The sequence below is a fragment of the Symphalangus syndactylus genome, chromosome X (genome assembly GCF_028878055.3).
Source record: "Symphalangus syndactylus isolate Jambi chromosome X, NHGRI_mSymSyn1-v2.1_pri, whole genome shotgun sequence".
Classification (NCBI taxonomy): domain Eukaryota; kingdom Metazoa; phylum Chordata; class Mammalia; order Primates; family Hylobatidae; genus Symphalangus; species Symphalangus syndactylus.
The window spans coordinates 150,464,786-150,479,545 of NC_072447.2; the positions used below are offsets into that span (position 1 = coordinate 150,464,786).

Here is a 14,760-nt window from a genome sequence, read left to right on the forward strand (position 1 = left end):
CCTTATCACAGCTGCAACTCCTCATTTACTTGTCTGATAATTTGATTTATGTCCATCTACTTTGCTAGGTTCTAAGTTCAATGCTGGCAGTCTTTTCTTCTTTTTTTTTTCTTTTCTGTTTTGCTCACCGATTTCTCGCTAGCACTTAGCACAGTGCCTGGCACATGATAGGTGCTCCATAAACTTCTCAGTTGGATACCAGCATCCCGAAGGGAACATGGATTAAGGCAGCTGTAAGGGCGGTGCAAAAACAGGAATAAGAAAAAGTTGAGGTTTGTTTCACAGTGGAATGTGAAGGGTTGTAAGGAGGTGCATCGGGCCCTGTAGATAGGACGCATGACTGCTACACACGTGTTCACCCCACCCTCTGGCACAGGGTGCACACACAGTAGGGGCAGAAATGAACCTCAAGTGCTTAACACAATTTTTAAAAAATATATAGTCAAGTGAAAGTATGAAAATGAGTTGAGGAAAGGCGAGTACGTGGGTCAAAGCTGGGTCTGAGGAAAGGCTCACATTTTGAGGTCCCGACTCAATCCACGTCCCTTAAAGGGCACAGGGTGTCTCCACAGGGCCGCCCAAAATCTGGTGAGAGAGGGCGTGACTCCTCACCCTCTGCCTCTGCGGGTCACAAAAGCCTGGGTGACCCTGGTTGCCACTGTTCCTAGTTCAAAGTCTTCTTCTGTCCAATCCTTCACCCCTATTGTCGCCTTCCACTCCACCTCCCGCTCAGTCAGGCTCTGCGCTACTTTGAACCAAACCAAACCAAACCAAACCAAACCAAACCAAACCAAACCAGACACACACCCCCCCGCCCCGGAATCCTAGAGAGGCCGAACTGGGATAACCGGATGCATTTGATTTCCCACGCCACTGAGTGCACTTCTGCAGAAATGGGCGTTCTGGCCCTCGCGAGGCGGTGCGACCTGTCACCGCCCTTCAGCTTTCCCGCCCTCCGCCGAGCCCGCGCTCGCCGGGCCCGGGCGTCAGACGTTCGACCCGGCACCCCGGCCGGTTCCCAGCAGCGCGCATGCGCGCGCTCCCAGGCCACTTGAAGAGAGAGGGCGGGGCCGAGGGGCTGAGCCCGCGGGGGGAGGGAACAGCATTGATCACGTGACGTGGTTTCAGTGTTTACACGCGCAGCGGGCCGAGGGTTCGGCCTCAGTCAGGCGCTCAGCTCCGTTTCGGTTTCACTTCCGGTGGAGGGCCGCCTCTGAGCGGGCGGCGGGCCGACGGCGAGCGCGGGCGGCGGCGGTGACGGAGGCGCCGCTGCCAGGGGGCGTGCGGCAGCGCGGCGACGGCGACGGCGGCGACGGCGGCGGCGGCGGAGGCGGCGGCGGAGGCGGCGGCGGCGGCGGCGGCTGGGCCTCGAGCGCCCGCAGCCCACCTCTCGGGGGCGGGCTCCCGGCGCTAGCAGGGCTGAAGAGAAGATGGAGGAGCTGGTGGTGGAAGTGCGGGGCTCCAATGGCGCTTTCTACAAGGTACTTGGCTCCAGGGCAGGCCCCATCTTCGCCCTTCCTTCCCTCCCTTTTCTTCTTGGTGTCGGCGGGAGGCAGGCCCGGGGCCCTCTTCCCGAGCGCCGCGCCTGGGTGCCAGGGCACGCTCGGCGGGATGTTGTTGGGAGGGAAGGACTGGACTTGGGGCCTGTTGGAAGCCCCTCGAGCCCCGCTCCGACTCCGAGAGGCCCTAGCCCCTATCGGAATGAGAGACCAGCAAGGAGAGGGTTCCCTTTCGGCGCCGAGCCCCGCCAGGGTGAGCTGGGGATGGGCGAGGGCCGGCGGCAGGTACTAGAGCCGGGCGGGAAGGGCCGAAATCGGCGCTAAGTGACGGCGACGGCTTATTCCTCCTTTCCTAAATATCTTCTCCCAGCGGGATCCAGGCCTGTCGTGTGGGTAGTTGTGGAGGAGCGGGGGGCGCTTCAGCTGGGCCGCCTCCTGCAGCGTCAAGAGGGCTTCAGGTCTCCTTTGGCTTCTCTTTTCCGGTCTAGCATTGGGACTTCGGAGAGCTCCACTGTTCTGGGCGAGGGCTGTGAAGAAAGAGTAGTAAGAAGCGGTAGTCGGCACCAAATCACAATGGCAACTGATTTTTAGTGGCTTCTCTTTGTGGATTCGGAGATTTTAGATCCAAAAGTTTCAGGAAGACCTTAACATGGCCCAGCAATGCATTGAAGAAGTTGATCATCGTGAATATTCGCGCCCCCCTTTTTGTTAAACGGGGTAAATTCAGGAATGCACATGCTTCAGCGTCTAAAACCATTAGCAACTCTGCTACTTAAAAATTGTGTGTGTGTGTTTAAGTTTCCAAAGACCTAAATATATGCCATGAAACTTCAGGTAATTAACCGAGAGTATATTATTACTAGGGCATTTTTTTTTAACTGAGCGAAAATATTTTTGTGCCCCTAAGAACTTGACCACATTTCCTTTGAATTTGTGGTGTTGCAGTGGACTGAATTGTTGAGGCTTTATATAGGCATTCATGGGTTTACTGTGCTTTTTAAAGTTACACCATTGCAGATCAACTAACACCTTTCAGTTTTAAAAGGAAGATTTACAAATTTGATGTAGCAGTAGTGCATTTGTTGGTATGTAGTTGCTGTAGATCTATTCATCTATAAATTCTCATTTCCTTTTGAATGTATATAACCTCTTTAAATAATATCCCACCTTACTACAGTATTTTGGCAATAGAAGGTGCGTGTGGAAGGAAGCCTGGAAAATAGCTATTAGCAGTGTCCAACACAATTCTTAAATGTACTGTAGAATGGCTTGAATGTTTCAAACAGGACACGTTTGGCTATAGGAAAATAAACAATTGACTTTATTCTGTGTTTACCAATTTTATGAAGACATTTGGAGATCAGTATATTTCATAAATGAGTGAAGTATGCAAACCGTTCCATACTTTGAGCACAAAGATAAAACCTTTTGCTGTAAAAGGAGGCAAAAGGTAACCCCACATTTATGTTCTTAACAGTCTCATGAATATGAAATTGTTTCAGTTGACTCTGCAGTCAAAATTTTAATTTTATTGATTTTATTGATCCATAATTTCTTCTGGTGAGTTTGCGTAGAATCGTTCACGGTCCTAGATTAGTGGTTTTGGTCACTAGATTTCTGGCACTAATAACTATAATACATATACATATATATGTGTGAGTAAGGGCTAATGGTTAAGCAAGATTTTGATTGACCTGTGATATAAACTTAGATTGGATGCCACTAAAGTTTGCTTACCACAGAGGGCAAGTAGCACATTATGGCCTTGAAGTACTTATTGTTCTCTTCCAGCAACTTATGATTTGCTCCAGTGATTTTGCTTGCAAACTGACTGGAATATAAGAAATGCCTTCTATTTTTGCTATTAATTCCCTCCTTTTTTGTTTTGTAACGAAGTTGTTTAACTTGAAGGTGAATGAAGAATAGGTTGGTTGCCCCTTAGTTCCCTGAGGAGAAATGTAATACTTGAACAAGTGTGTGTCAGATAAATTGCTGTTATGTTTATTTAATTAAGTTTGATTTCTAAGAAAATCTCAAATGGTCTGCACTGATGGAAAAATGGTTTCTGTAACAAAAAAGCTTGAAATTTTTATATGACTTATTGCTGTGCGTTTTAAAAGTAAAGCAAAAGTAAACTGAGTTGCTTGTCCAGTGGGATGGACAGGAAAGATGTGAAATAAAAACCAATTAAAAATGAACTGCTGTGGGGAAGTGTTGCATTTATGGAAAAAGAAATAGGAACCTTGTTCATCAAATTGATAGAAAAGCTTAAAACTAAACAAATCAAACAACTTGAGTATAATTGAATTCAGACTTTGATTTGCTTAACATAACCACCATATTTCCAAGGACAGCTCTCTATCTTCTGGTGTTTATTCTTAAAAACTTAAAAGAGATTTAGCGATCACCAGAGCCACTACTTTTATGCTTAGGTATTTGTTTGACTTAGAAAAAATTGGTCACGTGTACCACTTTATAGTGCCCTGCAGGTGTTAAGATATGAAGACACTTTGACTTACACCTCATAAAATCTTTACAAAGTATTTTCTAAATGAATAATGATGAAATAAAGTCTTTATTCTAGGTGCATCTGCCCCACATAATTTGTTTTCTTTGGACTAGAAGTTTTGATGTGTTGAGAATGGTAATGAATTAACTCCATTTTAAATGTAGAATGCGTATCACTCCAATATGAATGCCCTAATAAATCCTAAGATTTGTAGGTTTCGTGTACTGGTATGAAAATTACTAAAGATGCATAAATCACGTGTTGGAGACATAAGATACAAACCTTTTTTGTTTTCTGAAAATACAGCCTCTGATTTCTGATTCCTTATTGTAATATGGCGTAATTATACTAGATTGTAATTTTGTTGTTAGATTATACTTTATTTTTTAAGTTCAGTGTTTGAGGACAGACTTTCATTTAGTTAGTAGTATTATGGCAGCTAGCAGCTAAATATGATAAAGTGTACAATCAAAAGGATATTTTTAATGAAGATATTAGTGGTCTAACATGTCATGTCAGATACATAGCTGAAATGTAGTAAAATCAGTTTTACTACGAATAAACTTGCATAAGGTTTATAAATTTATAAGTTTATAAATCAACTTGGGTAAAGTGTAAATAAACTTGCACTCGTGGTTTCTCTGAAGTCTCTTGAGCTAACTTTGCATAAAGGTGTTATTCTGTACTTCGAGGAAGTGAATTATTGGGGTCAACCACATTTTTTTTTCCTTCCTACAGTCTAATTGCCCTTTTTAGTTTTTAGGATCTTCGTGGCTGCATCATTTTTCCCCTTTTGAACTGTGCATTTTCTAACTCCGTACTTAAATATTCTGATAACCTCCAAATTATTAATTAGATGCAACATTCAGTGGTATATTACTGGAGTTTCTGATTTCTGCCCACTATAGGAATGTGCTTCCTGAGAAGATTGGGATCGTGATTATAATAATAGTTAACGGGGGGATGAGTACTTTCTAGGTGCCAGGCACTGTTCTCTCTGATACTTTATTTGATGTATTGTTGTTATTCCCATTCTTTAAATGATGCACAGAGAGGTTAGGGTGACTTACTACCAAGTGTCAGGGCCATTAAGGGTCAGGATTCTGAATTCCTGAAATGATGAAATTTAGCCTGAAGAAATTGGTTTGATTTCCTGCTTAGTTTTCAATTTCATTGTGGTCTTTGATTGTATTTTGTGCTATAACACTGCCTTAGCATCCTATAACTATAGTTACAATGTTATATTAACATTTTTTATTGTTAATACAAAGCCATCATGAAATAATTCATTTTATGTGCCAGCTTTTTTTGTTATTAATTCTTGAACAATGGCGCTGTACTTCTTCATGTGGATGCCTGTTAAGGAAAGATAAAGTTAGAAATCTTTGACCCTGCTAGGAAATTTGCCTTTGTTATATTGGGAACTCGTAAAACTGAAGTATTCAAAAGTTAGAATACATACACACAAGAAAAATTAGTAACTGATTTAATAATGTTTTCTTTGCACATGTCTCTGTTGTCTTTTGGTCAGAGTGAAGCAGAATGTGTTTTTCTCATAATTTGTAGCAAATGCCTATATGAAGTCCTGGACATGTGGTATGGTTGGAAGGACTGTTGATGAGGTTTATTGTCTCTGTTTATTCTTTTATGTTGTTAGTGTCCCCATGCAACGGGGCGGGGGGAGTGGGGACAAAATGATAACTTGCTTTATATATGAAGCCTTGGGTTTGAATCATATTTTTATCACATTTCCTATGTCCCTATCCTGTCTCCTGCAGGTTTTCTTTCTTGGTTTTCTTTTTTGATTTTCTTTCTTTCTTCCTTCCTTTCTTTTCCTTCCTTTCCTTTCTTTCCTTTCTTCCTTTTTTCTTTCCTTTTCTTTTTTCCTTTCTTTCCTTCGTTTCTCTCCTTTGCTTCTTTAGTTTGTTTCTTTGTTTCTTTAGTTTGTTTCTTTGTTTCTTTGGTTTGTTTCTTTGTTTTTTTTTTAGTTTGTTTCTTTGTTTCTTTCGACAGGGTCTCACTGTCGCCCAGGTTGGAGTGCAGTGGTGGGATCTCAGCTCACTGCAACCTCCACCTCTCAGGTTCAAGCCAGTCTCATGCTTCAGCCTTCCAGGTAGCTGAGATTACAGGCATGTGCCACCATTCCCGGCTATTTTTTGTATTTTTAGTAGAGATGGGGTTTCGCCACGTTGGCCAGGCTGATCTCAAGTTATCTGCCTGCCTCAGCCCTCCAAAGTGCTGGGATTACAGGCATGAGCCACCGGGTCCGGCCTCCAGCAGGTTTTCTTTAGGAGGGATATTTTACAATGCTGTAAGTTTTTCCTAACGGGAATTATCATAGCACTACATGTTCTGTCTTCAGTAAGTGATAGAAGCTTACTGATGATGTTGTAGTTATGTTCATTAGTGGTCGGGTGTACATTGAAACTTTAACACACAATATCCTCTCCTGTGAGCAGTGGTTCCTGTTTGTAAGATACTTTACTAAGGGAAGGAATGTGAGGTGTCGCTGGGGAGAGTTTACCCAAATAAGGATGGACTTTGTTTCATCAGTCCTGGTAATAGAATGTTTGAATGGATAGCTCTAGGCATTACATACTTTCGTAAATATGGTTGTTTTAATTACCTCTTTGGCCCAGTTGCCAGTAAATTAGGGACCCCTTAATGATTTATTTCCTGTTTATTCACCCTAATGAAGAACTTGTATCTCTTTTAAACTGTACTTTATCACCTTTCTCAGATCCCAAGATTTTCATCACATTTTTTTCTTCCCAAACTCTAAATAGCCTTTTAATATTAAGTATCTTTGTGGAAACATTCTTTTCTTTTTGTATCCCAATTTTTAAAGCTTTTTTTTAAAAAGTGTGCTTTTGTTGGGATGTACATTTTCCAAATGCAAAAGCGTTTATGATTCTGCATCTCTTATAAAATATGACACTCTCTACTTTTCTCTCATTTATTTAGTGCCACCCATGTGTGTAATTTCATTACTCACAGCAGTCTTAGGAGGCTGGTCGAGTTCCTTATTTGCAGATGAGGAATCTGAGGCCCAGAGATCACTTCTTGGTGAGAGTCTCACAGCTATGTGTTAGAGCCAAGATTTTGAACGTAGATCTGATTCACAGCAAAACCGTTAACCACTAAGTACACTGACTCCAATAAGAGCCCTAGCCCTCATGCAATACACTTTAATTCCCCTGTGCGTTCATTCAAATTCATTGAATTTGCTGCCTTTGGAAACCTCAGGAACCTCCTCAATCTCTCTTCTCTACAGACATTAGCTTTGCCTGATAGGTAGGGATCATAGCAAAACACAGTTTTCCAAGGTGGTGATAGGTGGAGTGATAGTGCTCTGGAGATGGCCAAAGAAGGAAGGTATGAGTGTATCTGTGGGTGGGTGAGTGGTGGATAAGGGGAAGGACAGAGCCAAAAGAGGGGGCTATTGGAAAAAACTATGATGAGAAACAGGAAGATGGAACCTTGTTGGAATTAGTGAAAGACCTTAGAATTCACGGGAGGTATTTGTCCTTCACGCGAGTATAGACCAAACGTAACCTATGAGTTTCTTTTATTCCGCTTTAATAAGCAGCAACCAAAGGTATTACATACCTTTTGTATTCACTTAAAATGACTGATTTTGAAAAAGTCATGCAAACATCCATTTACAGATAAGCCTCATTAACTCAAAGGCAGTGGCGCTGTTGGGCTCTGATGTTTACTCAAACCATTTCTGACACTCTGACACTACATCCGGAAATGCATTCAGAGCCTGCAAAAGCTTTTTTTTTTTTTTTTTTTTTTTTTGTTTGGATAGCTACAGCACTTGCAGATCTTCCTCCTTTGAGAGAATATTTGATTTTAGGAAATAAGCAAATGTGGTAAATAAGTGTGATTCAACTGGGCAATAACTTTTAGGCAAAGAGAAAAAAACAAAATATAGCAATGTAGTAATAAGGCTGATATTATAGTGCTTTTATGATGAGTCTGAAAACAGTCTCCAACATTTGTAAATGTTTTAAATCGGGTCTGTCTACTACGGTAGCCCTTAAGCCATATGTAGCTATTGAGCACTTGACATGTTGCAAGAGTGAATTGGAGACTGATTTTAATTTTATTTAATTTTAATGTAAGTAGTCGCACATGACCCGTGGCTACTGCAGTAGATAGCATAGTTTTAGACAAGGGCAGTAGTCTTGGGTAGATACTTGATTTACTTAGAACATTTCTTTACCTAGCTGTAACAAGGTTCTAATAGCTGATTAAAGGACTTAACATTTTTAGCATATAATATACAGTAAGGAACTAATGTTAATTACTGCCAAGATGTATAAACATTATAAAACTTTAAACAAGGATGAACACAGAAGCAGTGGCCCTTCTTTATAAATAAGAGGTCAGTTACTTCCTAATAGGTGTCTTAATTTTAGTTAGTAATCTAATAGCACCCCCAAAAAGCAAACTGTTAATTTGTTATTAGCCATCCTGTAAAGACAAGGGAGAAATGGGGGCCAGGAGAGTCCTCTTTCCCATTCTCCATGATTTTTACAACCTATAGAAATAAGAACCTAAGAGTGACCAGTTCCTGCAACCTAACTCAAAATTAGGTCTCTCTGTTGAAGTAATACTGAGGCAAACAATCCCTTGAAGCACTGGGGCATGCACCCTTATGAAATCTAATAATTCTAAAATATCATTGGCAGTGTTAAGCTACAGTTCTCAAAATATGCTGTAGAAAATATTGGTCATTTAAATATAGCTGAGTAAAAATAAGCAAGATCAAAGTGATAAGAAAATGTTGATTTCTCCCCTTTTGAACCAGTAACTATAAGGGTATATACCCATGCTTAACTTAAAAATAATTATTTAGCCACCTTGGGTATAGCACAACATATGGATGCCATTATAGTCCACCTTGATCTTACAAGGAAGCTTTCTTTTAGCGTAGCTTTACTTTTATTTAAGCATTATTGAAGAAACTTGGTATCTCTGTTTAAGTTGCTTCTGTATCAGTGTTTTCCAGGGCCCTGTCTCAGCTTCCATAGTTTTTCTTAAGAGCAGCTAATTAATGCTTCACTCCATATGCTTTAATTTGGTATTTTGGGAAGTTTCATTTTTTAAAATAATCTTTTTATATCATAGGCCGTTGAAGACATATTTGTTTACCAAGACATCTGCATTGAACCATTTGTTTTTAAAAACATGTATCGGGCATGTTCTATATACCAGAAACTATGCCATTTACTAAGGACACCGAAGTTACAGAATGGTCTTAATCCGAACTAGTTATTGTCTCACTATCCAATATGGATATCAAACATTCAACGTCATGAGGATTTACTACTGTGTTTTCTCCCAAGAGTTTTATAATTTTAGCTCTTATATTTAGGTCTTTGAGGCATATTCATTGATTTTTTTTTTGTATGCAGTATGAGGTAAAGGTTGAAACGTGTTCTTTTTGCATGTGGGAATCCACTTGTCCCAGCTTCATTTTTTGAAAACACTATGCTTTCCCCATTGAATTGTCCTGGCTTCTTTGTTGACAAAGGATTTATTATTTCTGCCACAACCCAGCTGTTTCTCACTGCCTAAACCTTTATGCCTGCTGCCCCTTAGGCTTAGTGGAATGCCTCTCCATCCTCCACTGTCTTTTGTTTAGCTAATACTTCCTTATCCTTTAAGGGGTCAGTAGGAACCTCACCTTCTTCAGTATGCTTTCCTTTGTCAACCTACCACCATCACCCACACACATACCTTTTCCCTAAGGCTGTGATAGGAACCTCTTAGGCAATGATCTATTTGATAACTACTCACTGAGTTCATACTAGACACTCTGCAGTATATCTGTAAATGAAATAAAACCTGACACCACCCTCAGGAAACTTACTGTTAGTGAGAAAATGGGCTGTAATAATAGAGTGGGGTAAGTTTATTGCAGGGATAAGCATAGGATGCTATGAGAATGCAGAGGACAGGAATTTAACCTGGACCTCGCAGTTCTCCCGTTGAAGATGACATCTGAACTGAAATCTGGAAGACCAGGAAGAGATAGCTATGTAAAAAGAGGGGAAGGACAATAGGAAAGAAGGAATGGAGAGAGGCCCAGAAACTACAGAGTATGGCACAAGTAGTTTAGCATTGTTGGGTCACAAATTCTAAGGATATAAAAGATAAAGTTGGAGAAGTGGTGGGGCTGGGGAGGACAGCTCCTGTAGAGCCTTTTACAGCTGGAGAAGGAGTTTGGCTATGGTCCTGCAGGCAGGGAGAAACCACTGAAGGGGAGAAACACATACAGAATAAATTTGAGTAGGAAGCTTAAATCTCCCCAAGCCCTTTTAAAATGAATTAAGATATAAAGCCTCTGGGTTTCTTTATGCTTTGTCCTATTCTTCTAATTGTCCAAAACAAAACAAAAACCCTCCTTTTCTGTACCTATTAAAAGGTTAATTTTATAAAATTACGGACAGCAGGCTGATTAAAGAATTCTTTTTTTTTGAGATGGAGTCTCACTCTGTCACCCAGGCTGGAGTGCAGTGGCGCAATCTTGGCTCACTGCAAGCTTTGCTTCCCGGGTTCACGCCATTCTCCTGCCTCAGCCTCTCCGACTAGCTGGGACTACAGGCGCCCGCCACCACGCCCAGCTAATTTTTTGTATTTTTAGTAGAGACGGGGTTTCATCGTGGTCTCAATCTCCTGACCTCGTGATCCGCCTGCCTCGGCCTCCCAAAGTGCTGGGATTATAAGCGTGAGCCACCGCGCTCGGCCTGATTAAAGAATTCTTGATAATTAGCTATTTTGTTCTGTCTTTGTGTAGATTACTAACAATTGTGTCATCAGATTTAAAAGATCTAAACCTTTGGACTTTATATATTTTTTCTACAAGTGCCTGTGAGATTGAGAACTTAATTCAACTCTAGTAACTGGACTTTTTAGTGTTGTTTGCAGCATATGATTGTTAAAGTTTAGTATATAGATTTGAGGTTATATTTAATCATTGACTATTGGTATTCTAAGATTTTAAGGAGAAAAAGGTAGGTTACAACATATGGCTGATATATGGTTCTGGAACAATTTTCTTAGTTTTCAGTAATTCTATTCTAAAATGTACGTCCAGCTTTGCACTCACTACCACATTGTAATTTTCAGTATACTTGTCTATTTTTTGAGATGTTGAAATCTGTGGAGAATTTTTTTTCATGTTTAGTGTTTTAGCTATCTGTATCTCTAGTGTTTTAGCTATCTGTATCTCTAGCACATACAAGGTGGCAATATAGATGTGCTTAATGAATAAAATGATCTTCAAAAACTGACCTTCATTTGAAGTTCTATTTTATTCATAAACACATAAAACGTTTGGTATCACTGTAAAATTTAACTAAAAACAAAGACTATCTTTAAGCTCACAAGTTAATTTAACGTTTTTTCTTACACAGGCATTTGTAAAGGATGTTCATGAAGATTCAATAACAGTTGCATTTGAAAACAAGTAAGTGTCTTGTTATATAATTTTAATGATGAGATTCTTTAATATTTTATGCTAATTCTACTCTTCATTTTTTAAAAATTCAAGTCTAGTTTGAGTGCTTTTCAGGAATGGGTCTTCATGTTACTGACTGAGAAGTTTCTGAACAACTCAGTATTAAACTAATGGAATGACTGTTTCTGCTAATGACCTGGAGGTCCCTTATTGTATGATATTGATCCTTATGTCTTAATTCCCTTGAATGTGAAGAAAGAAACCAGAGATTCTTGTGTATTAGTAACTGGAAGTTTGCATAGGAATATTTGTAAATTTTAAAAAGATAGTAATAAAGAGATTCATGGGTATTGCTAAAAAGCTGTGTGTGAGTTCTTTAACATTAAATCTAAAACTGACGGTTTTAGTTGTCTAGTATATTTTATGGAAACAGTTATGTTTACCTATTATCTGATTTTTTTTAATGTTTCATATATTCGACAATAGCAGTAGCTGATCTTTTCTGCACTCTTTTGCTAGATGAGGAAATAAAAACAGTCATAGGCCTAGGAATATTAACTGTATGAAAGCATCAATAGTATAGATGTTAACATTTTATTGGAGAAGACAAGTCTCTTGACTAAATGTTTTGAATGCTAATAAAGGCTATTTTCAGGGTAGCTGTTTAAGATTGTAAAGTACATATAAACTCCTTAGTCAAAGTGTAGATGTGGCTATGATCTTAGGATTTTACTAAACTCTGATGGATGGTTAACAGTTATCATTTTTTTGGCTCTTATATACCAAGAAAATTAATAATATATCAAAAGCAGGCTGCAAATCTATAGAGACAGAAAGTAGATTAGTGATTGCTTAGTGCTGGGGCTTGTGGGGAGAACATAGCTAAAGAGTACAGGATTTTTGTGTGTATGGCAATGAAAATGTTGTAAAATTGACTGGTAATTATTACACATAACTGTAAACCTTCTATAAACCATTGAATTCTACATTTAAATTGATGAATTACAATGATATGTGGATTATGTCTGCTAAAATGCAGTATGTGACCCAGGCATACTGAGCAATAAATACACACATCTTGCTTCTAAATAATTTAAAACCAGGCCTGTGTTTCAGTGTCTAGAAAATGAATTTCGTAATTGAACTTAGCAGATTCTTTTGGCTAGCAACAGGACAAAGTAATATCCTTAGATGCCTGAAACACATGTAGGGGGACAGAGATAAAAGGATTGAAAGCATCTAACTCTGTTTCTGGCTCTGGACTAATAATCACAGACCAAAATACAAGTTTGAATAATAGAATACCTTTACCTGAATACATAAAGCCAAAAGTTTTAGTATTTGTCTCTTCGCTGTTTTCATATATCCATGGCTATGCAATAGACAACAGCATCACACCAACAGAGGAATCTTTGATAACTTGGAGGGTATTTTTTTTCTTACAATTATACACTTTATTTACTTACATCACTAGGTAAATGCTGTTTCCCATAAAGGGAGAGTTGTCTTTATTTGCTACTCTTTTAGTTTCTCCTGTAGTCTATAATCTAAAGTGTTAAGCAAACACTCGTTTCCTCTATGCATTTAAGAATTTGTCTGGTTTATACATTGATTTATCAGATCACTTCTTTTTGATTTTCAATCAGATTTCTACCATAAACTTAAAATTATTTCATCTTTGGACCTTCTAATTATTTATCTCCTGTACCATATCTGCATGAAAGTTTCTCTTCAAGCACTTTGTCATCCTGGGAGTTTGAAATAGATCATTGATTTTTCCTTATGTTCATGGAGTATGTTTGCAATACAACACTGGGTTTGAGCACATCAATAGGATTTAATAGGTCTCTACCAAAGTAATCTCTTTGCCCTTCCTCGTGTGTTTCCTTTTTGGTTTTCTGTTAGAAACAAAACGAAAACAGTGTTTTGTAAAACACCAGATTGTATTTACCCTTTCTTTCCTTTCAATCAGGAAGAAGCTCCTGTTACTGATACCAGATTGTTTTAGGTGCTTTGTTTTTAGGTGCTTCCTAAACCTTCCATAAAGCATAAAGCTGTTTTCATATTTCACATTTTTTAATAAGGAATTTGAATTTTTATCCGTATACACTTAAAATTATTTCTTCTTTGGAACCATTAAGTTATATATTATTATATGCTTTAAAATCAAATTTAGCAATGAATGTATAACATCTATTAGGTGTGTATAATAACTAAGAGGAGGGTTCAGTTAATTTAGGCCCTAATCACATTTCCACAAATTCTGACTTAATATTTGCCCTCTTATATAACAGCTCTTCTTTAACAAAAACGATTACTTTTCTCAATAGAATTTTACTAAGAAAGCTCTTTAGTAAAACATCGACATTATACATACAACATATCTCAGTATCTGCTGATGAAGAACACCAAAAAGAACCCAGATGTGACTGCTCCGGAAGTTGAATCCTCAGTATTTTTGCAAAGTTTGTCTTTCAATATTTTATTTGTGTGTGTGTGTGTGTGTGTGTGTGTATTTTTTTTTTTTTTAAAGACAGGATCTCACTCTGTCACCTAGGCTGGAGTGTAGTGGCATGATCATGGCTCACTGTAACCTTGAACTCCTGAGCTTGAGCTATCCTCCCACCTCAGCGTCCCAAGTAACTGGGACTATAGGCACATACCACCGCACCTAATTTTTTTTTTTTTTTTAATAATTTGTTGTAAAGACGAGGTCTTACCTTGTTGCCCAGGCTGCTCTTGAAGTCCTGGCCTGAAGCAGTGCTCCCACCTCAGCCTCCCAAAGCCCTGGGATTATAGGCTTGAGCCACCGCGCCCTAATATTTTATATTTTTATGGATATAAAAAATAATTTAGTATCTTTCAGAGTTGTTTAATATCATTTTAAATTTTAAAACATAGGCAACTTAAACTCCTATAGGCTGTCTCCATCGGGTTTCTGTGGTTTAGGAGACCCCACCATCCCAGTGCATGCTGATAACGTCATACTGATCAGCATCCAGCTACCCACAGCAAGAATTGACCACCTCGTGGGATCTAAAATTTAAAGGGGGAAAAGTGAGTTGTGAATTGCTAATGTGCTGACAGCCCCATTTTGCTTGGGAATTAGAGGGCAGTTTTTGTGGTCCTTGGAATGTGGTTAAAATTCTTCTGCAAGTGGAAGTATATTTATATTACTAACAATTACTGGTACTAATATTCAAATATTGAAGGAAATTTCTGTTGTGGACTTATGTTTAAAGCTCTTAGAAGTTGAAATTATTGGAAAGAAGACTTGT

General features: G+C 39.1%; 1 protein-coding gene across 20 annotated transcripts in view; it reads left to right on the forward strand.

Annotated features, from left to right (window-relative positions):
• Positions 1-1,160: 1,160 nt before the first annotated feature.
• FMR1 (fragile X messenger ribonucleoprotein 1) overlaps positions 1,161-14,760 on the forward strand; it is a 38,605-nt gene continuing 25,005 nt past the window's right edge. For 6 of the 20 annotated variants that reach the window (XM_055267502.2, XM_055267501.2, XM_055267505.2 and 3 more), the window contains exons 1-2: positions 1,312-1,481; positions 11,439-11,491. In XM_055267502.2, the coding sequence (XP_055123477.1) occupies positions 1,431-1,481; positions 11,439-11,491 (104 nt within the window). In that variant the 5' untranslated portion in view covers positions 1,312-1,430. Of the gene's footprint in view, positions 1,482-11,438; positions 11,492-14,760 lie in introns of all 20 variants that reach the window. The other 14 variants (XM_055267500.1, XM_055267513.1, XM_055267504.1 and 11 more) reach the window with 4 other exon arrangements.